The sequence below is a fragment of the Apaloderma vittatum genome, unplaced genomic scaffold (assembly GCF_000703405.1).
Source record: "Apaloderma vittatum isolate BGI_N311 unplaced genomic scaffold, ASM70340v1 scaffold15864, whole genome shotgun sequence".
Classification (NCBI taxonomy): Eukaryota; Metazoa; Chordata; class Aves; order Trogoniformes; family Trogonidae; genus Apaloderma; species Apaloderma vittatum.
Genome location: NW_009713367.1, coordinates 21,280 through 46,091, shown reverse-complemented (window position 1 = coordinate 46,091; position 24,812 = coordinate 21,280). Strand labels below are relative to the sequence as shown.

The window sequence follows — 24,812 nt, the reverse complement described above, 5'->3', positions numbered from 1 at the left end:
GAGGAAAGGTGCATCCGTGGCATTTCTGAGGTGATGGCAGAGCTGTGGTTGTCCAGAGAGCTTTGAGAGTTGAAACACTCGAAAAGTTACCATTTAGGGAAACAACTAAGCCAACAGGAGAGTACAGGCTAAACCCTGAGCAGGAGCAATATAAACATTGGCCCCTTTGGAAGAGCAAATGATGATATCACACACCCATCACACCCTTCCTGTGTAAACAGGAGTGCCAACATGAGAAGACATGCTTTGTAAACTGTGTGTCCGGCTGGTTGTAGCTTTCTGTGAAGCCCAAGGGCTGTGGAGAAGATCAGTGAGGCCAAAAGCACTTCTTAGGATCAGATTCGGGTGGTTTCAGGCACTTCCCTAGCTTCTCGCAGCCCGGAGGAGACCAGTTCTGTTAAAAAACAAACAGGAAATACACAGAAAGATGATTCATACCAAGTATCTGCTAAGCCCTGTACCCTAACCAACTCTTTTCGATTCTCACAAAGACGCTCTTAGATCCTGCTTGAGAAATGTAACTCCTCTTGCAGCTGATGCTCCTGGGCTCATCAACTTCGCAACTCCAAAAAAAACCCCAACTTTCAGAAAGACTACAAATCCTTCTTCCCCTTTTCCGGGATACAACAGTCTCTCCTGTACAAACTCAGCCTGCCGGGACTCTGGCAACTTTCCTCTGTTTCCTGTAGCAGCACGGAGTGAGCAGACCATGAGGTGAACCCCCCGATTTTCCTGGGATCTAGAAAAGGGTTATCATTCTTGGCACTAAGACATCCACGTGTTTTCTTGAAGAGACGAGCAAAAAGCAACAGAAGGCCAAGGGTGTGAGAGAGATAAGAATGCTGCTATTTTTATGAGCATTTTGATGGATGAATTCATGAACAGATGGAGTAGGAGGCATTTACGAGACTACCACTCGCAGACCAAAACTATTTGCCTCCCTCTTTCGCGTGTTTCTTGAACTACCTTTCTCCAGCGTGTGTGCAACAGAGAAACAACGTCAGCGAGGAAACCCAGCTTCCAAAGGGATTAATGACAGAAGGGATTTGGATAAAAGACCTTTTCCAATTTCACTGGGGTTCTGCCCACTTAAAATTCGGGTCCGCAGGAACGCGAATAGCCGGTTACAATTCCCATTCTGCCTTCAGAAATCTGCGCTCATCCTCACTCTTTCTTCAAGGTCTATCCACGCATGAAAGATTCCTGCCATCACCTCCTAAAGGTCAGACCTTCAGCTTCGACCTTTCGTTTAACTCATTTTTATCCTCCAAGTCCTTTATGTTTTCTTGGAATTAAATTTCCTACGGAGGGAAAGAAAAGCTGAAGCCTAGAAAAAAAAAAAAGCCAGAGTAGGTTTCTATTCCACCGAGCTGACAACAGATGGCAGTGAGACACCAGCTATCTCTGCAGAAGGAGCAGCCAACAGAGGGGAGCTTTGGCAGGAGGCACCAAGGGCTCCAGACGGTTTAAGAACAATTAACTCTTTCTTCGAGAAGTGCTTCTTGATTTTAAAACGCGCAACCACCGCTGGAAATTTCAGATGCAAAGAAACAAATGAATCCTCTGTTCTTAAATAAAAAACAACAACCAAACAACAAAACTTCCCCCAAAAAAACACCGAAAATCAAATTGTATCTGCTTCAGTCTCGCAGTCCAAGTCGCCTTTCTTGGATCGGTGCTGTAAGAGCCGAGGACACCATGTGTGCCACGAGTCAAACACGGAGTTGAAGCCAGCGCGGCTCCCCTGCGCCGAGCAATTTCTCCTACGCTTCCCCCGGAGGAAAACACAGCAGAGCTGGCTCCGCCGGAGCTTCAGCTGCGCTGCTGGTGGGATTCACCACAGATGGGCCAGCAAACACTTCCCCTGCTCAGAAGGGCCGAGGCTGCTGCGCTTACATCAATCCCAAGCCTGCAGTAGCTACAAAACGATCCATCTGCTTTGCTCGTGGATGAGTCAAGACAATTCTTCTCCTCTGACCCAGAAAGGATATTAAATGCACATATCAAAGAAACGGGTGGCAGAATTTGGGAGACAATGTTGGGCATGGTCTCAGTAGATGCTATTTATCTCCCAGCATCCCCTAAAGAGAGATTTAGGGTCTAATCAACCCCTCGTCCAAAGAAGATTTGGTTCTCTTCATAAAGGCAATTTGGCGCCAGTTTAGTTCAGTTTTGTGTGTAATTAGCCAGCGAGGAGTTTACACAGAACAGCAAACTCACACTGGTTTGAATATTTTTCTCTTGGGATTAGCATAGCCCCCAGCCCACCGGGGGGCACTTTCTGCTTCAGACAGCCTCAACGATCTGGTTTGAGCTCGGCCAGGCGTTGGGGGAATCATTCGCTGCCTCTGCTTACAGACTAGGCGGGCATCACCGGGCTTGGCCAAGCCCTGGACGTTGCCAAAACAGAAGCGGCAGCCCACAGTCTGCAAAACCGCCCGACTTGAGATAGAACAAAGCATGCTCAGGAGGAGACCGACTCACAGTAGCCCCGAAGAGACGGCTGGGCTATGGGATGAAGGACGGAGCCTCCAGCTCCAGCTGGTTTTTTTGTTAGGCAACCCAAAGATAGTGTTTGTTGACAAACAGGGCTACCAGATGTTTTCACAGCACCTAAACACACCCCGCAGCGGAGTGTGCCTCCTATTTGAGTCGGTTTTGGAGTTGGAATTAGCACAGAAGAAATGCCTTTCCAGTGAAGGTCTCTGGCAGCAGCCAGGCACTGGGGAGAGTGCCTGAACCCCAAAGGTCCCAGGGGAGCAGAGAACAGTGTGTGTTAAGGGAAAAGTTGAATAATGAAAGAAAACAACACAGAAACAATGGTCCTGCAAATCTTTTTCCTACTTCACATCCAAAAGCTTTGTCACGTGTGACAAAGCTAAAAAAGATCCTTGTGTCCTCACAAAGGAGACACGGCTCCGCGTTTTGTAGTTCTCTGTCCGTCTGGAGATAGATCCTGAGCAGCAAGTACTGACTGTTTGTTTCAGAAGATTATTTCAGCATCAGAAAGATTTTGCCTGTTACTATTTTGTGTCAGTCTACAGGCACATCCCCTTAGACTACACACACTCTTGTCATCTGACAACTTTACCTCCTACAAACCACCCAGTCTCTTTCCCGGGTTCTCACTAAAGCAAGCAGCATTTGACAGGAAAGCCAAACTGTAACTTTCCAGCACGCAACAGAAAACAGAACTGAAAATGTTTGTCATGTCTTAAGTCATAAAGGCTTCGGAAAAGTCAGGCTCAAAACATGGACGACTTTCAAGATTTGCAGAAGGCGATCGGGAAGAAGTGTCTACGACTGTAGGGGCTGCCATTTCTCAAAGGAAGGAAGGGAGGAAGCTACAGAGTTTATCACAGCCTGTTGGCAGACCTAACCCTCATCACTTGGTACCAGCCTTCCTACGCCGCTGCGTTCCACAGGTAACAAGCAGCCCTCTCCTCTGTGGAACAGCCCGACGGGCGAGCGTGCCTCTCTTCTCCATCCCTTCCCAGCGTTAAGTGACATTTTGAAGCCTTTACCCAATGTATTTTAAGCCAAGGATTCTCAAACGTGCTCATGCTTTCAGGACTCACCATGACGGCCCTGTCGCACACGTTAAGCTGTGGCTCGCCTGGCACCAGGGTCGCTTTGTGCTGCTGGACAACGATGGAGATTCGCTCCATAACTGTTTGGTATTCATCGCTGGCAAATCTAGTACATGAGAAAAAAAGCAAACAACAAACCACAGACATTATTAGTGGGGCTTCATTCCAGTGTCCTCACCACTAAGCTGGGTCAGAAGACTTTTCCTGGGCTGTAGCAAAAGAGAAGAGTACCTAAACATGCAGGTGCCACTAATTGCTCATGAGTCCATAGGGGAACGAAACCCAAACTGACAAGTGGCTGAAGATGAGCCAGCAGCATGCCCAGGTGCCCAAGAAGGCCAACAGCATCCTGGCTGGTGTTAGAAATAGTGTGACCAGCAGGAGCCCTCGTCCCCCACCAGGACAGTCCTGGGCGCAGTGTGATCCCCCCCAGCCTGGAAAAGAAGAGCCTGGGCAAATCTGAGAGATCTCGAGGGGCTGGAGCGAGTGCAGAGCAGGGCAACAGAGCTGGGGAAGGACCTGGAGAATAAATCCTGTGAAAAGCTACTGCAGGAGCTGGGGCTGTTGGGTGTGAAGCAGAGGAGGCTGAGGGGAGCCCTCCTCACTCTCTGCAGCTGCCTGACAGGACGGGGTGGAGAGGTTGGGGCTGGGCTCTTCTCACGGGGAATGAGCGACAGAACCAGAGGGAACGGCTGCAAACTGCCCCAGGGCAGGGTCACACTGGACAACAGGGAAATCTTTTCCCAGCAAGAGCAGCCAGAGCTTGGCAGAGGCTGCCCAGGGAGGAGGTGGAGTCCCCACCCCTGGAGGTGTTTAAAGGCCGTTGAGATGTGGGGTTGGGGGAGATGGTTTAGGGGTGAGCTTGGCAGAGCTGGGTTAGTGGTTGGACCTGACGATTCCAAGGGTCTTTTCCAACCTGAATGATTCTGTGATTCTGTGTAACATCTGGGCTGACAGAGTCCAGCCTGGCTGGGGCTGGAGGCTGCAGGCCCGAGATGCTCTGCTTTGGGTGGTGAGGACGGCTGATGGTCTGTCCTCCCCAGCAAAGCAGCACAGGACAGATCGTCACTCAGCACGGGGTCTTCAAATTTGCAAACTGCTCATCCCCATGGCCCCAAACCAGTTGCTTTGTAGTCGGGCACGTACGCTGCAAGCCTGAGTTGGTTCCCAAGGGTGAGAGGTGGCGTGTATGAAGAAGGGGGTTTCTGGGGTTGTCCTTAAGCCGTGCCTTAAAGGATTATCAAGGGAGGCTTCCTAGACACAGGGCAAACACCTCACCAGACACGGTAGTACATAAACAAGTTCACTGAGGCGATCTGCCAGGGTGTCACCTGAGAGGTCACCCCGCTCTCTGCACGTCCATCCTCTGCTCTTTCAAGCGCTTTTCCAGAGCGCGTGCGTCACGCGGAGGTTAACAAAGGTAATGTCAACACTTCTGTTTTTCAAGAGCGTTCTCAAGCTAAGGGTTTCAACTACAACCACTGGCTAGTAAAACTTCACCAGGTAAGACGGACTAATATTACGCAAACAGGAAGATGGAGAAGAAGAATACAAGTGACTTGTCCAAGACAAGAATACCTCCTCAGTTTCGCAACACCCACCCCGAGGTTCTGCCCCATCTACATTCTTCCATCACAGCTTTATTATTCCAAGCTGGGACCCACCTGTCATGCTCAAGCCCTCACATTGGGTTATAAATTACTGGATTTTTATCCACCCAATTACTCCAGCAGGTACTTGTTTAAGTGGTTCAGGTTGCACGTCAGTAATCCTTCAAGTATTTCTAACGCAGAGGATTGCCACCCAATGATCTCATGCTGTCCATCGTGTTAAGAGTCACTTCAAAAACAGAGAGTGGCAAATTGCTTCTGAAGATAAAAGAAACAACGCAGCCTCGTCCTGACCTCGGGCTCCCGTTGCTTACAGCCCAAGTTGGCCACCAGCCCCGCGCTCCAGCTAATTTCCTTCTTTGAAAAACAATCACATTTTGAAGCCCAGTAATGTGCCAACAGTTTCCAGTAAACCCTATAAATATCGCATCTCGGCAGCCGGCCAGAGAGAAGCTGATTGTGGGGATGGGCCTGAGCTTTGCTGATAGAGAACCGGAAGGGAATTTGAAACGACGAGATCGAGCAAACTGATCTGTGGCTCTCATGCCCGGCTTAGCTGCATCCTGGTGGAGAGGCTGTCATCGGGACCACCCATAAGGACCACCCTGAACTTGAGGCCATCCTTGAGAAGCTCCCAAATTTGCTCGCTCCTCTCCGTAAAGCATCCCACCTTTCACTCTCAGAGCAACCGGTTTCTTACCCCTGCGATGCCCCAAAAAATGGATGAAAGCAGAGGAACGGGCCGAAGTTGGGGAGCTGCCAAAGATAATTTCTGACTCACACCCTGATGAGGAGGAGACTCAAGGCAGCAACCGCTCAGCTCAGCTGCCGGTCATCGCATCCCAGCGGCAGGAGGGGCCTTTCAGTTTGGCAAGATTTTTATCTGGAAGCCTTCTGGCCGCGTTTCAAGCGCAGAGGATTGCCAATCCGGCAGCACGCTTGGAAAAAAAATCAATGATAATAACAAAAAGAAAAGTCAAAGCAGATTTTTAAAAGAGGTGGAGAGGGTTTAAAGCCAACCTGTGCCGACGTGCAGAGGACAGCGAACGCGGGAGAGGCTGCGCGTGGAGAGAAAAGACTGCGGAGCCCAACGCACCGAGGGACTCTGCCTAAAAACGCCAGCAAGTACCAGGGATGCAACACAGCCTGTTGCACATTTGAGCTGGAAACTGGGTGAAACGAAGGAACCAGCAACATTTTAAAGCCTCTGTGCTGCAGCGATGGGAACGGAGATGAAACGCGGTTTGGGGAGACACGTGCATTTCGTGTTTTAGAATTCTAATGCAGCTATTGTGCCAGGATTTGAAAGCTCTTCCAAGCTCGAGCTAATCACACTTTATTAAGATCCTCATATGAAGGATTAATATGAATTAATACATATTTTAATCAATTGTTAGAGCCTAACAGGTACTCTAGATGTCGAATCATTTAATGCCTCCTCCTGCTGCTCTTGCAGCTATTTAATGTGTTTATTTCTGTCACACACTTGTGTCATCTCTCCAGCATTTAAGATCTTCTTTTGGAAGTGGACTCGTAAGATAAAATATTGCTGCTAACTAATTAAGCTCCACAGCATCTTCGCAAATATTTAAGTGCTAAAGAGATAGCCCAATTTCACCCGTTGAAATGGCTTTTCATACGTAGGATTCCAAATTAGCTATAATCTGGACAGACCAGCAGAAAACACAGCTGTGCTCTGGATGAAAGACAAACAATATGTTGTCACGACTGCTGCTTTTTGCTCCAAATACGCCAGTCCTGTTGCAGCGAGGAAAAAAAAATACATCTTTTTTGCTATAATCTTAACTACTACGTTTATCCACAGCATTGTTGCTCATTAGCAACCTAAGACATGTGAATGCCGCAGTACAACAAAGTAGACTTGAGGCATTTAAATCATCTTCTCGCTTTAACTCCCATGTTCAGGGCACTCCCGGCTTTTTTTCAGAGAGCTCAGCAGCGACAAGAAATCTTGGCCTAACCTCAGCTCCTGGTGTTTCCAAACCGCTCCCCCCTGCAGCTTCGACACTTTCAGATTATTTCAGTGTTTAGCAAAGGCTTCACGCCTCCCCCCAAAGCACGACGGAAGCGGCTTGGCACGTACAAAAGCACAAAGCTGGATCAAGCTAAAGAAAGTGTAGAGATTACGCTCCGAGCCATCCCGCTAACCTATAAACCTTGACTCAGTAGGGCTTAACACGCTCTTAAACTGGCTAAACCTGTTGACGCTAGTTTAAAACGTATCCAATCCCAGCCGTCTTCTTCCTTGCGTTGACGTACTCGCCCGTGACGGCCTCCAAGTGCTGGAAGGTGGCCTTCCACGCTGGCAGATCTTCACAGATCGTCTTCAGATGCCTCAATTAAACATTCCTCATCCAGAGGATCAACCAGAGGTTTATCAACCCTCCATTCAAGACGACACCAGCCCCGGGGCCGGCATTCACCCCAAACTGGAGTCACCCACTGAGACAAAGCCACACTGGTGGTGGGTTTTCCTTCCCTTGGCCTCACCTTGATGCCTGTTCCTCATGGTTTTGCTCCTACCGACCTGTTCAGCTCCGTAAAGTGCACCAAGACCCAGTGATTTGTAAAGTATTTACTGATCGCCTCCGGGCAGGTTAAGACTGTCTGCAGCCCTCTACAAGAAGGGCATTTTGAGACAAAATCTGTAAGAGAAGAATGCCTTTAATCTGTATCTAAGATAGGGATAATTGCGTCATGGTAATCAGTTGTTTATGGACCTGAGAACCTCTTATGTTGAATCCCATCACTTCCCTGAATGGATGTACAGGGCTGGGCTGTAAGGGCTGGGTTTGCTCCATTCTCTGTTCCAAAAAAACCCAGAGATTATATTATCTATACAGGTGTTTGGGCACTATTGTCTGTGTGAAGATCCAGATGAAGATGCCCTCGCTGCCCGCAGGGTGTGCTGCATTTTGTATTCTAGCTCAACAATCTTGCAGAAGGAGAGCTGGGAATAGCACTGGAAGAATGAGAGGGTGAGCAGGTGGTGTTGTGAGGAGTTTGCTAAAAGACATCCCCCAGCGTCCACGAAATTATTCCACGCTCAGAACTGAGTGGACAAAGTCCAGGGTCATTACACTAATTGACACTTTACCTCCGGGAAGTCTCTGGAGATCCAATCAGGGCCGGATTGCGGAGCTGGGGTCCCAGGCACAGGTGTGGCCCGGGCTTCCTTCATTTAGTGTAATTGTGCCTAGGCAAGCTGTTCCCATCCCCTCCCTCCCCAAACACCTCCAGCGCCCCGCTGTTAACCCCACCGTGCCCTACACGGAAATTCAGGATGGGAAGAAGCTGCTTTCGGCGTTACAGCTTCGGTTTAATCTCATGGTCTGTCAGCAGCCGGGGCTGTAAGGGAGAGGACGATCCTCTACCGCCACAAATACACCCACAAATGGATCGGAACCGGAGCCAACTAAGGAGCACCTTCAGCATTTTTTTTTCCTAAATCTAGAGCTCGATCTTTTATACCTCATCCTGACTATTGATACACAGGCACAGCGCAGTACGTCTGTCCGGGGAGAGACAGGACCACGCTATTATCGAGAGGAATGTAACAAAACGGGGATTCTGTCACCAAAACCTGACCGTGGGCTCTCAACAGCAGCTTTCAGATTTACAGCGTGTTTTACCAGACGCCCGTGAAATTATGGGAAGAGCATAAAACTTGCCTAACGATTTGTGTGCTTCACTTCCTTCTCCCCTGGAATGATTTGAATTAAAAATGTTATTTTAAATTGTGAAATACATCCAGATTCAGGTAATTTGATTTTATCTGCTCTAGCACTTTGAGGCTGCTCAGCCCTGTAGTATCCAAGTCTTGATCTTGTCCTATTATTCAGTCTTTCTGGTTCCTCTTTTTTATTATCTTTCTTCGCCATTTAAAGCCTGCAGAATATGTAAGGCAGACGACTGGTTTGGGGCTTTGGTACAGAGAGATGGCAAGTCACGAGGCCAAAAGGGAAAAAAAAGCACAACATAGAATCAAAGAGAAGACCAAAAGGAAGAATTCACCTCTCTGGTCCAGCAGCATCTGGGGGTCCCAGATGCAAACACTCCCAGAAGCGTGTGACCACACGAATACTTTGGGGGACTGACGATGCCTCTCACCTGCACGGATTCTGTAACACAGCGTCCTTTGCAGCAAGGTGCAACAGGGCAGGTTTAGGCTGGACACGAGGAAGAAATTCTTCACAGAAAGAGTGATCAGACCCTGGAACAGACTGCCTGGGGAGGGGGTTGAGTCGCCATCCCTGGATGTGCTCAAGTGTCGCTTAGATGGGGTGTTGGGTGAGATGGTTTAAGGGTGAACTTGTAGTGTAGGGTTAATGGTTGGACTCAACGATCCCAAGGGGCTTTTCCAACCTGAATTGTTCTAGGATTCTATGATTCTAAGAAGATGTGATCGTGTCGATCCTTTACCTGGTGACCTATTTGCACGGAAATTGTAACTCTTCAAGCTTCGAGACTCCTGCCTTTCTGTGGGATTTCATTGCGAGCGACAAGAGTGTTGAAATGGCAGAGGGATAAAGGCAGACGGAGAAATCTTAAGATTCCCCGACAGAATCTATGATTCTGTAAAGGTGGACGGAGCGACTGCATACAGCCTTAGTCTCTGCATGCACAGGCGACAGAAAATAATGACTATCCATCTTAATCCTCCCACTAGTTGCTTCAGAGGTATTTCTGAATCATAATTAAGTGATAGGTTCTTCAGACTACTTTCTCAAGGCTCTAAGCGCTGCCTGGACCTGCCTCTGAAGGAGACGATGTCCACTCCAAACTGCCTTTTGCGTTTGTGAAACTGGCTTCATACGGCTTTGCACTTCAATGTTCTTTTTCATACACCATCCCAGTCTAGGCAGTTACTCGTTAAAATACCTTCAGCCTGCTGGTCTGCCACCATTAAGCACGAGTTACAGGTTGATCAGACGGGTTGCGCCACAACACAGAGAGCTGATCCCGCACTGGGTGAAAAGCAGGTATCGATCAAAATAAGTTTGCTTCTGTTCTGAGTCCCCAGGCTAGGTGTCCTCCACAGATATAAGTTTTTTTCCAGCTCTCTTCTATCCAGAGCTGGCTGTGTGCCAGCTGTCATACCCGGCGTGCGTTCTCCTGATGACCCTTCTGCACCCAGCCCCTGCTCAGTGTTTGATCTTGGCATCTCTAAGCTCTTTATCCCCAGTTCCCCACGATTTCACAGTTCTACTGTTCCTCTGGTACCACCTCCTATTTCTGAGAAGAGCCAGCATCTCCCTTGCACGAGATTCTGACTCCTTATATACTTCTTTCTTTTCCTGACAGCGAGGTTTTTGACCTGATCAGTAAGGTGAGACTGGCAACTTTTCTATCAGATCCTTTCCCCTTGAGCTTCCCGGCAGGAGCTTCTTCCCTTCTTTTCTGGCTCCGCAACCAGTGCAATTACCTCTCTGATGATTTCCTGGATTTTCCATCTGCTCCAAATAGGCACTTGCGAGCTCTCTTGTTAATTAATGTGTTCTAAAATCATTACATTCATCAACCAAAAGCCTCATCACTTCCATTTTTTTCCATAACAGTAAAATCTATTGCCCTAAGTAAAACAGAGGCATTTTGACATTCAAAAATTTAGCAAACTCAGTTTTGAACTAATCACTCCAACCAAGCCGCTCCTAACCTGGAGTATCAACGAGGCATGAGCCTGCTCTACTTGTTATTAAGACTTTTGCACCTCTGGCTCAAACCAACAGAACTGCAGAGATTTCGGTTATCAGTTCTTTTGGGGGCTCTGGAGCCTGACTCAAAACACTTTTTCTACTTCAGTCTGCATTAAGTATTTTGTTAATTGTGTTTTAAGCTGTGCCAGTTTTTGCTATATATTATTATCTGTTTCTTCCTGACTGGCAATGAAGTATTTTAGTAAAGGGGTGTATAAACAGCAAACCGTGACTCGGGTAATAAAATTGACTTCTAGATGTGAAGATGTTACCAATAACTTTCCTGAATTTGTCGCGTACTGTTTGAACGGAGAAACGTGCTCCCTATGTCAGGCTTCACGGACACACAATACCCCAAATAGAAGAGAATTTAGTAAAGAACAAAATCCTGTCAGATCTTTTAGTTCTGCCTTCCAATAAGTTTAGTAACAAGAGCACCCCGCCGTTTGAGTGTTTTGATACGAAGCAAAAAAATCCCAAGTTGTTGCATCTAGGGAGGACACAAAACACCGCCGAGACTTAGAGAAAAGCTTCCGCTTTGTGCGCTGCCTAAAGCACCATCTTATTTCTATTTTAAAGTTGGAAGCAGTAAGAAAAATAGAGATATCTTCCACCTCACAGCCTACATGGATCGAGTCGGATGACGAAAGATACAAATGGTTCACTTTACGCACGGACCAGGCAACAAGGGAACTCTTACGTATAGAAGTGAAGTTCCATTGCCATTTTTGGCAACCAAGAGAAAGATTATTTACCCATAATCACACTTTTTTTTGGTAATATATAGCCCATATATACCCTGGAATTGCAGGTGTTCTTGTTACAGGCACCTCTCCAGATGTCAATTTTGTCGTCAGTACCTGCAGGCATGTTCATGCCCTTTCTCAGCCTGCACCCATCTAAATATGGAGCTTGTCTTACAGCGCCAAGCTTCTCCCAACACTAGGATCCCAGGGTCCTGCAGTTCTCTGTAGAGTCCTCCTCTTTCCAGGAGAGAAAGGGATAAGAGCTTGGTAGTGGATGCATCTGATGCTGAGCCTGTCAGTCCTGAAGGTCAAGTACAAGACAGGGATCTTGCTCCTTCCAGTTTGTTGATGGGCTGGTATAAATACAGAATCGTAGAATCACAGGATCATTCAGGTTGGAAAAGCCCCCTGGGATCATCGGGTCCAATCATTAACCCAGCTCTGCCAAGCTCACCCCTAAACCATCTCCCCCAGCCCCACATCTCAACAACCTTTAAACACCTCCAGGGGTGGGGACTCCATCTCCTCCCTGGGCAGCCTCTGCCAAGCTTTGACTGCTCTTGCTGGGAAAATTTTTTCCTAATTTCCAGTCTAATCTTCTCCTGTTGCCGTTTGAAGCCATTCCCTCTTTTTCTATCACTAATTACCCATGAGAAGAGACCAGCACCAACCTGCAGAAAGTGAGGAGGGCTCCCCTCAGCCTCCTCTGCTTCACACTCAACAGCCCCAGCTCCTGCAGTCACTCTTCGTAAGATTTATTCTCCAGGCCCTTCCCCAGCTCTGTTGCCCTGCTCTGCACTCGCTCCAGCCCCTCGAGATCTCTCTTGGATTGAGGTGCCCCAAACTGGACACAACACTCCAGGTGTGGCCTCCCCAGTGCCGAGCACAGGGGGACAATCCCCTCCCTGCTCCTGCTGGTCACACTATTTCTAACACCAGCCAGGATGCTGTTGGCCTTCTTGGCGTTGCATGGGGCTGTTGTGGCCCAAGGGCAGGACCTGGCACTTGGCTTTGTTGAAGCGTTAACACTGGCCCAAACTATCCAAGCCTCTGCAGGGCCTCCCTACCCTCATGCAGATCAACACTCCCACCTAACTTGGTGTTGTCTGCAAACTTACTGAAGACAGTAAGTCACCAAGATCACCAATAAAGATGTTAAACAGAAACATGCCATCACCTGGGCAAGCTCAGGCAGTGGGAGAGCTCAGGACGCGCGTTTGACACGGGCTAACAAAATGCAAAGGCTGGTCTGTGTGGAGCTGGGTTGCTGGGGTGGAATTCCAGACTGAGAAAAGTCAGTATTTATCTTGCAAGGTGAAGGCATTAAACACAACCGTGTCCCGTGGCAGAAGCTGGGGTGCAGGAGGTGGTTCAGCCAAAACCAGAGGGGTGAGAGCAGGAAGAAACAGTCACAACCCTGTCAGGAGGGTCCGTTCCTAGAGTCAGGCGTGGGTAGAGATGCACGCGCAGCCGCACATGAAAGGGAACGTAAGCGCCGGGTGCCATATGGCTCAGAACTGCCAGACGTGTCCTCAACATGATGACAGGACCCGCCTGTCATTGCCTGACCAGTTTTTCCACTGCATGAAAAGTGCTCCTGCGGGAGGCAAGCTTTTGCTGATATTGTTTCCAGGCAGGCTCCAGGAAATCCAGCGAACTGCGGCAGGAAGAGGCAGGACTTGTCCTCCTTCAGCATGAAACCCAGGGAACCGAAAACTTCATGCGCTGCCTCCAGATCTTCAAGGAATTGCATCGTCAGTGATCCCTGCAGCCGCCAGCTCTCCAGTGAAGATTGCAAAGGTTAATCCCCGTGTTGTGAGATGAACTGAAATCACAGCCTCAGAGAAACCTCTTAGCGTCACGCAGTACCTTGTGTCATGACCCAAAGACATTTCAGATGAGGCTGCCTGAGCATTAGCGCCCTGTGAGTCAAGAGCGTCACCGCAGCTGACTGAGCCGACTGATTTTTAGGATGCCCTGGCTCCTAGATCCCCGAGGATCCCTGAAGGAGCACAAATATCTAAGCAGCAAACCTCTCCATAGGTGTGTGTGATGCCCGGCCTTCAGGCGCAGCGATGAAACCTCTGACAGGTGGTTTTACGTGTGACCCCACTCCAAGCTAATGCAAATCAGGAGATCGGACAGATTATTACTATTTTTGGGAGAAGAAATGGCGGCGCTAAAATAAGGAATAAATGAAATCAAAAAAATGAGCAAAAGCAGGCAGAGAGAACAGGGAATCGGCGTGCCAGGCTGCTCCTTCACAGCCGCAGAGAAACGAATAAAACCCAGTAGAGATTTAACACTGCAAAGCGGTAAAATCAAATGTCATAAAAGAGGGAAAGGTACCAATAAATCAGGGGCTCGATGTGATTTTTCTAAATGCTTTGGCGACATAATGATGCACCAGAGGAGCCAAGCCGGTGCAAGAGCTCTGTGATACACACGGTTCCTTCGGGGCTGCAAGGGGACGAAAAGAAGAGCGTGGCCAACCGGGACTGTGAACACACGCACAGACACACACACACAAACACTCACAAACCTCAGGCTGGAGCAGAAGCGCCGGGAGCACACCCAGCGGGTAGGGACAGACAGATGCACGCTTGGAGGAGGCTGCTGGATTCCCTTCTGAGAAACATTAAGTGTCGGGACTCCCAACAGGCTGTCTGCCAAGGGGGGTAATTAAGCTAAATAAAAATACACAACAGTAACAGCTCCACAAATGAGGATAATTTAATTACCACATTCGATATAGAAGACCCACTTCCCGTGAGTTTTCCATTGTGACCAGAGAGGAGACAATAGCGGCAGAACGTGCCGCAGGAAGGAAGATCCACTTTCTCTTAGGGTCTGCACATTAAACAACATCACAGCTTTCCATAATCATGTCATAATCTTGCCATAAAATTCAGTCAAAGCAACAGCTTGTGAATGTCCAAAAATCAATGGAACTGCACGAGAAATGATTGCAGATGTAACACTGGAAATTATTTCAATGCTCAATCCCTGGCAGTGGTAAGGAACACCGAAATAACAGGGAAACAGGGGTCCTGCAAGCACCTCTTAGGGAAGAGCCCCCCTCCCTTTCCCTCAAATTCAGAAGAAACACAAACAGCAAGCAAATTACAGCTCACTTAATGCTACCCATTTGATTTTTTTTGAAAAAGAAGTCATTTCTATCCACTCATCTTCCTATAATGAAATTAGTTGTTAAACCAAACAGGGCACAGCCTCATCTCGAATCTCAACCCAGCAGCGTCGTTTCACTGAGCTGAATTTAAAAAAATACAAGAGCTGCAGACTTGCTTTATTCATTAGCACTGAAATGCAAGAGAAAGCGAGAGCGAACGCGCCGGGCTTCTGAAGAGCTTTATACATTGTGTAAAGCACCTCTAGGGTGCTCATCTGTTAAGTGAGAGGGAAGTGAAAATATTGTTCCTCCCTTTCTCTCTCCAGTGAAAACACTTACTGGACAGCACAGGCTTCTTTTGCAAGTAATGGAGTGAGCGTATCCACTCAATTATTTAAAACAGTTGAGTAATTGCAGTCCTGTCAGCTCAGAAAACATCTCACAGTTAAAGCTGCTGCACAAAACCATTTCTGTGCAGGCGGTCACAGTAGCCAGTAGCTTTCTCTTTATTTATTTCCACATTCTCTGAGTCAGAGCCACTGGTGAGGGATGAGGCTGCATGTCCCTCGTTTTGCTGCAGGGCAAAACTCAGGCAGTAGAAGGAAGGAGGGAGGGAGCGGGGGATACCTTTGGAGCATTTTTCCAGAGGTTTATACGTGGACTGTGCTGGCTGATGACTACATAAATCCTCACAGAAATCTCTCAGGGCATGGTGTGTGCCAGAGATAAATGTTACAATTGTAGGCTTACAGGAAAGTAGATTGAGAGTGCCAGGAGAGCGCACGGATGGAAAAGGATTGGGCAGAAAGTCCTTTGGAGAAGCTCCTTTAGCAGGGGCTAGGAGATTGGAAGGTTACCACAGGTTTGCCTTCCACAGATTCCAACGCACAGAGGAAAATCAGCGCACAGTATGCAAAGACATCTCTTTCCCAGCCCCCAAAACTCACAGAGAATCAGTGGTCTGATGCACACACTCCCCAGCACCACCGGTTCTCGCCCCAGCTGCCCTGTGCTCAGTCCTTTGCCCTCTCTGTCAGACCGATGAGTTGAACCACGGCCACGCACACATCCGTCTAACCCAATCATTTGAAAACAAAGGTTTGTTCCTTTCTTTTTACCACTCTCACCAGTAACGGCCTTCTGGGACAGTTTGCAAGCAGACTGCAAGGAAACAGCTACCAAGGCAAATGAATTCTAGAAAGCGTACGCTGACAGCACCGAGAGTTTTCACACCTTCATCACCTGGCTTACCTTAATGGGTACTTCTCTCCGGGGTCCCTCCCCAGGTGGAAAAGCAGCGGCAGGGTCGTGTGCTCCTCCTGTGTATGTGTTGTCACTCCAGAGACGTTCTGCCCGGGACAGAAATCGATGCCCTGTGACAAAGAGGAGACAGACATCATCAAGGAGGAAGCAGAGGAGGGAGCAAAATTTTAGCCGATGCCACTTGTGAAAGAAAATAAGAAAAATTTCTTCAAATTCTGGAATCCTGTGTCCAGTTTTGGGCTCCCAGTTCAAGAGAGACAGGGATCTACTGGAGAGCGTCCAACAGAGGCTGATGATCAAGGGACTTGAACATCTCTCCTGTGAAGAGAGACTGAGAGACCTGGGGCTGTTTAGTCTTAGAAGGAGACGGCTGAGAGGGGACCTTATTAACGTAGAGAAATATCTGAGGAGTGGGTGTCAAGAGGAAGGTGCCAGTCTCTTTTTGGTGGTGCCCAGCAATAGGACAAGGAATAATGGGTGTGAGCTAGAACAGAGGAGGTTCGGCCTCAACACGAGGAGAAACTTCTTTGCTGTGAGAGTAATGGAGCCCTGGCCCAGGCTGCCCAGAGAGGGTGTGGAGTCTCCTGCTCTGGAGACTTTCAAACCCACCTGGACGCGTTCCTGTGTGGCTGCTCTGGGTGACCCTGCTCTGGCAGGGGGGTTGGACTGGATGGTCTCTAGAGGTCCCTTCCAACCCCCAACATTCTACAATTCTATGATTCAGTGCCTTGTTTCAATATAGCCACAAACCCTGGAATTATTTTAAACCATGAGTCCACTTCAGTCTGCAAAACCGATTCCGATCCGATGAGGTAAAGCAAGGTGACAACGCTGGCACTGCACTGACATAAAAGCTGAAGCAAGCCTTACATTTTTGCCTTATAAAAAAAGCAATCTTTATGAAATATTCATTCAAATGAAACGGCAAAATGAAAGACAAAGCGGTGACACCGTTTAACCATAAGAAGTCCGCACATGAAAAGCGCCTTCTCTCTTTGGTTTTTGTGGCTATTTTGAAGCACACAGAGAGGATGGGATCACTTGGCAGTTCTCAACGGTCTCAGGGGAAACATCGAGCCAAACCAAGTCGCATCACCCTGGCAGGCAACGGGCACCTGTCAGCCTCCCTGAAAACTCCGCTTGCCGGCATCTCACACCAGACCTGACGGATGTTTTGCCAAAGAACGAAGCAAATCCAGTTACTTTTAAGAAAACAGGTGCCTTTGTCAATCTGATTCAGAGCAAGCTGGTCTGGAGGCGCTCACCTAGGAATGACAGCGGGCCTGAAAAACTGTATTAACTCTGGAGACATTCCCGTCACTAACAGACAGGGGTTGGAAGTTGGGATTTTCCCAGTAGGGGCACTGGATAGGAAGGGAAAAAGGACTGGGAGTCGCCCAGCCTGCTGTCCCCGGGGCAAGGAGAACCCATTTAAACCCCGGCAACGGCAAAAAATGCAAAGTGCTGTTTCCCTGAAGGGCAAAACAGCAAGGACTAGCACCAAATGGACTTGTTAAAGCTCGGTTTTACAATTCTGGCCGACCCGCTGCGCTCCTTACAATACCTCCAAGTGCTCCGAGACACGGACAGAGACATGGAGAGAAGGTAAATGGGAATATTTCAATGGAGGTGGGAAAGCAGCTGTAGCATTTGCTTATAAAACAAACAGCCTGCAAAAGGCTCTCTGCAGATGTTGGTAGGATTTGATTGGCAAACAATTTTCTAAAAATATCCCGCGTTTTTAATGGACAGCTGGTCAGTGGAGCAGTTAATATTCTGCTTTTCAATAAAGCAAGAAGTTTAGAAGCCCATGAAATCCCATTTATCTGCACAGAGCTATAGATTCCTGAATCACTGACTGGAAAAATAAGAGAGTTGCTTGATAGGTTGTAGTGGCCTACCAATAATGGACTTTAAATGGATACAAAAATGATTGACCTTTCCAACTTGTGACGCCACAGGCCTCTGAAAACCACGGTGAAAAATAGATTTCTTTTTTTTTTTCCCCTCAAAAGGAACAGTTAATGAAAAGGTATCAAAGCCTGTATAACATCCAAATTATAATTTGGATGCAAATCAAACAAGCAATTTAATTAAGAGCCTGCTAATTGGTACAACGCTCTTCGGCTGCAAATGCTTTCGTGTGAAAGAAGATTTTAGTCTCTTGGGTATTTATTTATACATTGCTCTGTTTACATTTTATCTTTGGTTTCTTATAAAGCCCTTGTAGCCGAGATTGCAGAACACCGACCAGGCTACATCCCAGAGCCTCCCAGGAAAGAAAGTGCCGTGACACCTTGCCTGATGCCACCAGCCACAAGCTCTAGGTCCTTCTAATCTAAGCACTCAATGCCCTCTTCAAAAGTAGTCTAGTGGGGGAAAAAATAAAGTAAAAAAAAAATAAATTCAGCTATACCGCTTTCTGACATTGATAAATAACTCTCTTGAAATGTGCCTGAAACCACCCTTTAAATTTCTAAGGCCTTTCAGATTTATTTCCACAAATAAAATCGACTATTATTATTTTTACTTATGGTGTGGCTGCCAATATCCAACCTACAGAGGGAGCTTAAAATATTTTTTCCACCTGCTCATCAACAAACGAGCGAAAAAATAAGAGGCAAAATTACATCCTCATCCCCCTGATCCAGGCATCATCCTGCATCAGAGTAAGTAATACACTACAGATACAGCCAGAGGAGCCTAGTCCTCAGTTCCTTTGACAGGAAAGAATATTTAACTTATCCTCCCCAAGTCCATCCCATTCTGTTTTCTAAGTCAGAGTCAAAACCCCATGTGGATGAGAGAGAAGGAGCTGCCCTTCTGCTCTCCTACCCCAAGCAGGCTGGTGGGGAAGGGGACACCCCCTTCTAAACGACAGTTTTAAATCACGGCACCATTTTGGATCATTTTTGCTCATCATTAAAGAAAACGGTTGTTCCTTGTAAAAGCCTGAGCTGCCAACGTGCTCCATGGACCCCAAGACCACTGCAGGCTTTAACGATAAATGTAAATGTGGTAGGTTCTCAGCTGGAGCAAAAGCCGCAGAGAAGCTCTTCCCGTTACGCCGACCAGGAATCAGCTTCAGCTCCCCGGCACCGCCAATGGGATGGCAGCTTCACCCCAAAAATAAAGCTGTGTTACATCAGAGAAGAGCAAAGCCTGCCCTATCCACCTGGGTAACAAAAGCCAAATCCACCAACGCCTCACCCGCTGTTATTTCCTTTAAACCATTCCTTTGTCAGGCTGTTAATCCCAATAAGCATGGGATCAATAGCTCGTTAAAGCATGTCCCTAATATTTAACTCTGCACACAATCCAAGGGAATTTGCATGTTTACAGGTAACGCTGATCAAACAAAGCAGAAAGGTCACTCCTCGTGTTTAAGCAAACTCGGGGAGCTTTTCTCCTCAATTATAAGAGCGTGAATGCGTAACCAGAAGATCTGCTCGGTGCCTTCTAAAGGGAACCTGGAAAAGAGCATCAGATGGCAATCAGAGAGAGCTCAGCTCCCACACCCCATCGCTCTGCGCGGACCTGCTTGCTGTAGGAGAGATCCCAGCAATCCCTTTTTTTTAAAAAAAAAAACCACCCACCGAACATTTCCTGCACGTTGTGTAAACCTTTCAATGAGCGCGTCTTTCCGACCTTCTCCCCAGCAATCGTGGAACCTGGACCGTTTTCCCGTCTCTAAGACCTAGCAGCTACTGGTTGCACAGCTTATGCTTTAATTTCCAGAGCAAATGGACCACAGATGCTGTGTCAATATAGACATGAGACAAATACAGGCGGTTGCCAGTTTGGGCTCTCGGCCAAGCGATGGAATCACCACTTGTGTTAACGTAAGCCCTCTGGCAATTCCTAACCCTGGCACTACCCCAGAGCCCTCCGACTTGACAAGTGGCTGTAGATTTTGATCGCAAATCTGGGGTCTTCTGGTCATGTCTCCTCGTTCCACTACGAAAAAACGCAGAGCAGCAAAACTGTATTTAGTATCGGGAGGAGAAAAAGAAAAGCAGTTTATTAAAGCTGGGAATATCGCTTCTTGCTGTTTGTCACAGAACGGGTATGCGGCTGTTCTCACTTCCCCGGCGATTCCCAGCGAAAACCTCCCAAACTGGACCTCTGAATGACCAGATGCCCGAAAGTATGGCCGCCAAGCTTCAACCCCGCTGAACAAAAATTGCTTCTAATGTGTTAACTGTCTGGAAGAGCCCCCAGCAGACGGGCAGGTCGGTGAGCCTCCAGCGGCTCTCGAGCAGAAGCGATCAATGGCGAGCTCATACGCTCAGAGGACCGAAATCAAATGTCATTATTTGTGAGGTTCTACTTGACTTCACATCCCCCTTGCAGAAAAGGCTTTATCGATCCCTTCACGTTGAGGAGAAGGGCAATCAGAGACACCGCAAACCCGTTGGCATTTTACATTAAAACAATGGGGTCTTCTGGCAGGCACCTCCACCGACTATTTAAAGACACAGGAGCTCTCGTGAAAAACCACTGAAGGCTACTAACAAGATACTAAGCTGCCAGCAGAAAGGTTGATGTTATCAGCCACTCTCCAGTGAACCAAAGGGCATTTTCCACATTTTTTTTCTTAATTGTTTTTTTTTTCCCCCCCTTCTTGTATCACTGCTCCTGGAGGGCACAAGAACTACTCACTGCTGGACAGTTGCTGTGGCAGGCAGAGAGAAAGAAATTTCTTTCTCCTGCTAGCTGATACTCCTGCTTCCTCCACATAGCATTAAATTAGGCAATTCCTAAAGGACTTGCTGGCTACTTAGATAAATCCATAGAGAATATCCAGTTTTCCCCTTTCAGACCTCTCCTTCCAAATAAGGGAGACGAAATGTGCCTCTCTCTTCAATCCAGTTCACAAAATGACTCTGAACAATGCACAGAATGCGTATTTTAGGAAAGGGAAGCTGTGCCACCCAGCAGCATGGCTGTGGGCACCAGCAGCAATAAAACAGAGACGCCGAGTTTGCACGCAGTATTTGTCACGGGCTCTGCAATCCAATTCAAATTTGGTAACGAACCAGCACGACTTGCAGGCTAAAAGGATGGATGATGAGAGCAACAAGACCAGCATTTTACAGACTTCCAGTAAAAGTCCTGCGTCTTGTGTCATAGAAGAGAGGGAGCTTCTCAGGTTTATCCTTAGTTCTTACTTCTGCCCCAACACACCACACGTGGCTGGTTTAATCACTGCTGTTTGCTGCAAGAAGAAAGGCGATTGAAGACGGTGGAAGAGCTTATTTGCCGACATCCACCAGCCCTAGAGTAACAGGGACTCAAGCCTTGTGCAGGGGAAAGATTTCTTTCCCTCTACCAAACTATTTAAAAATCTTTCCTCTTGAAAAATATATTTTTCAAAGTAAAGTTTCCTTTCATCTACCTTGGTCCCATTTATCATCTCTTAAATGTCAGAGATGTCAAACTATCTAAACAAGAGATGGAAAACAGATAAAGTTAAGACCCAAATAAGCAACCTAAGCAACCTACAGGAACAGCGTCCCACAGAATGCTTACTCTCACTTGTTCCCATTGAGGAATAAGTCTCTTTCAAGAGACGAACCACTCAAGAATGTAAGTTACCAGAGTAAATCAAGTTAATCCAGCAGATAAAACACCATAGAGAAAGACTATGAGAGTTTATGAGAGGAGTCGAGCTAGAAAAGAAAACGCTTGAGGGTTAAAAACCAAATCAACAAACAAAAAATAGGAAGGGCAGGACAGCGCCCTTCATCTTTGCAAAAGATGACAGAATTTTAACCCCAGGTCCCAAAGCAAAAGATGCAGATCAGTAAGGCTGGGAGTCCAAGACGACTGCAAACCTGCATCCTGCTCGTGCAAGATCCTTCCAGCGTAAATATTCCAAGCGCCACATGGAGAGAAACGTTCACATCCCCAGTCTGCTCTCCTCGGCTTTACTTTTCGTAAGCTGCTTCTCTCTGGTACATTTTTATTTGTGGATACATACTTTAATACTCAACTAACTCGCATCACATTCAAACGCATAGGTCTCCAGGTTAGAGGGCAAAATTGCACATGTTCTTTCTAGATAGTCCTGAAAGACGTGGTAGACCTGACCAAATCCAGGACGTGCACCCTTTTCACATTTTCCAGTATCACCACGAAAACGTGGTTCTGGCTGCTTTCATGGTATAATCTCATCTAAAAGTCAAAACAAAAACGCACCAAGCGCGGATTAAAAACAGTGCGTTTTCTGTATCAATGATTTCCCACACTGTCAATTAACAAGGGAATTCTGAAAGCGAAAGGAGGTTTGGCTAAAACGTGCCACGGATCTGTCAAAATAATGAGATAGTCAACTACCCATAAAACAAACCTCTCAAAAATTTGCAGACACCTGGCCAACTTCAGCTCCCTTTCGAACAGATGACATGCCAACCGGATACATTTGTTTATTCCAAGTCTGAGTTTGGACCCGCAGACACAAGAGAGCTACATATTTGAAAGTTTAATAAATCATCACACTGGATTCACAACAAGTTAAGGGCCCGGGCTAAAGATCATACAATTAGCAAGGTCTCGTTCGCTGAAGTTCTACTTGGATGGCAAATCAAACTCATCGAACAGCAAACCTGCCAACAGCCCAAATTCCGAATGCCACACACGCGCGTGTATTTAAATGCGATTTTCAAATATAATTAGCAAACAAATTGGCCTTTTTAGAACTGCAGGCCAACATCAACACAGCTGAGAACACCAGGCACTGAAAGGGGCGACTGTATCATAAGGTGAGATTTCAAAACTCCTAAACCCCAGGATTGGGAACGGTGGAACTGCTCTTCATTCCGCTTTCTTTCTATTTTTTAAACTTGCGAGGCTTGTAATTAATGGCTCGAGGGCACGGGGAGAATTGGAACCAATTTCAGCCCCAGCTTCCTCCGCGTGTTGTTAATGGCGAGGCTGTCCACTAATGCGCTCCAATTTTACCCACATCAACCACATGTGATACGAGCTGCGGGAAAGCAGGCGGATTTTTCAATCGTCTCTCCGACGTACGGCATAATTGCCGACTTTTATCCGACAGGAGTTAAACAAAGACTTAGAAAGAAATAAATATTCCTTAATTGCACAACTGCCACGGCTCACGGGAGGAGAGCCTCTGAAATGAGTAACTGGCCCCCATTATCATGGCTACAGACATACTCAGATGTGCACAAACAAGCTGACATCAATGCAGACGCTTATTTATTTCCCAGCTCGGGCTGTAAGTGTGCGTATCTGCTTATATTACAACAGAGAGCAATTACTCACATGTGGCATTATCTTCCAGGCACCTGGGCAAAGCTCACCTCTGAGCCCATACACACAAGCTCCGGGCGTCTCTCACACAGGGAAAAAGCTCCACGTCGGGACACGCGTGATTTTACTCGCGGTTTTATTTGCACCCTAGCCTAGACATTATCTCATTTTAGTTGTGTAAGAATTAGCGTCGAGGCAGAGCATGCGATGCATTTCTGGAGCCGACTCTCCTTCTCACTAACAGAAACTTCGACTCCTGGAGCGTTCCAGTCTTAAAAAGACAAACGCACGTATTTACAGCCCTGAATGTAAATGACTCCCTTGGAGCTGCCGTTTCCTTCTACCCCCCAGGACATCTGAATGAAAGAAACCAGGCACTTTTATATCCACAAATGTCATCAGCTCTTATTTCTGCACCTGCGATGCCTTGAGGACCCACCATAAGTTAAAAAAAAAATAAAATAAAACGACGTTAAAAAAAAAATAATCATACAAACATTCCCTCCCCAATACCAGCCTGCTGTCAAAATTGCTGAGAGCTGTGCCATAATGCATTTAGTTCATGTCCAAAGGTATAATCAGCAAGGCACGTGTGTGAACCTGCCATTCAAGACATGCCCCAGAGTTCTGTACCCAAGTCTGAGGCAAGAAAGATACACAAGAAAAATAATAGTGCTTAACATCCACTTGGGAGAAGATCAGCCAGGAAATTACAAAAGCCGTGCCTATTTGGCAAATTAAATGTGAAATACCTTGTACTGTGATACGGGCTCACAAAAGTGCTGATAATAGGTAAAACACATATTCTGTTTTCAACAACTGCTGTTCTTTCCCTTGTGCAGTTCCTACAGCTTTCCTTTGCCCTTTCAGATAAAAAAACCAACCAAACAAACCCAATGACACATCCAGCCCTGATGCAGGGATGTTCAGGGCAACAGGTCTTTTGTACCAGACATTGCGAGACACATGATGATTTTGGCATTGGACACCGAACGCCGTGAGGGCACACATGAAAGCTCAGAACTCCGCAGGGAAAGAAGCTTAATATTAAGGGGCATTAAGTGGTGATTAAAGGGAGAGCTGCTCACAACAGCTCAAGACTTTCACTCATTCTCCTCTCTGGTTTTGGCAGAGGGGTGCTGTGACACTCAGATTTTGCAGCAGACCTGGGAGCTCTTGCAGACGCTGTGAATAAAAGGCTGGCTTGCACTTGCACGGCGATTTAAAACTCTGCTTGAGAGGGTTATTCTGCACTGCTTCCAAACGTTCTTTTCCCCCAGGAGAACTGTCTTGGGTTACAATATGTAACCAAAAATGTGTAATTCTATTTTCATCTGTTGAAACCAGTTGGAAGATATTTTCTCTTCCTGTAGCTCCAGGGGCAGGTGCTTTCTGTTAATGGGTTATCATGGGTTAATGATGGGGGAAATCGGTGGCAGCCGCCCCCTAGCCCGCCCGAACTTCGGCCCTTAGGGGGTGGG

The 24,812-nt window shown here is 47.2% G+C and overlaps 1 protein-coding gene across 1 annotated transcript in view; it reads right to left on the bottom strand.

Moving 5' to 3' along the window:
• Positions 1-307: 307 nt before the first annotated feature.
• GALNS (galactosamine (N-acetyl)-6-sulfatase) overlaps positions 308-24,812 on the bottom strand; it is a 45,183-nt gene continuing 20,678 nt past the window's right edge. Inside the window, exons 11-13 of the mRNA XM_009868353.1 lie at positions 16,045-16,166; positions 3,579-3,696; positions 308-394 (exon numbers count right to left, since the gene is read on the bottom strand). Of these exons, the coding sequence (XP_009866655.1) occupies positions 308-394; positions 3,579-3,696; positions 16,045-16,166 (327 nt within the window). The remainder of the gene's footprint in view (positions 395-3,578; positions 3,697-16,044; positions 16,167-24,812) is intronic.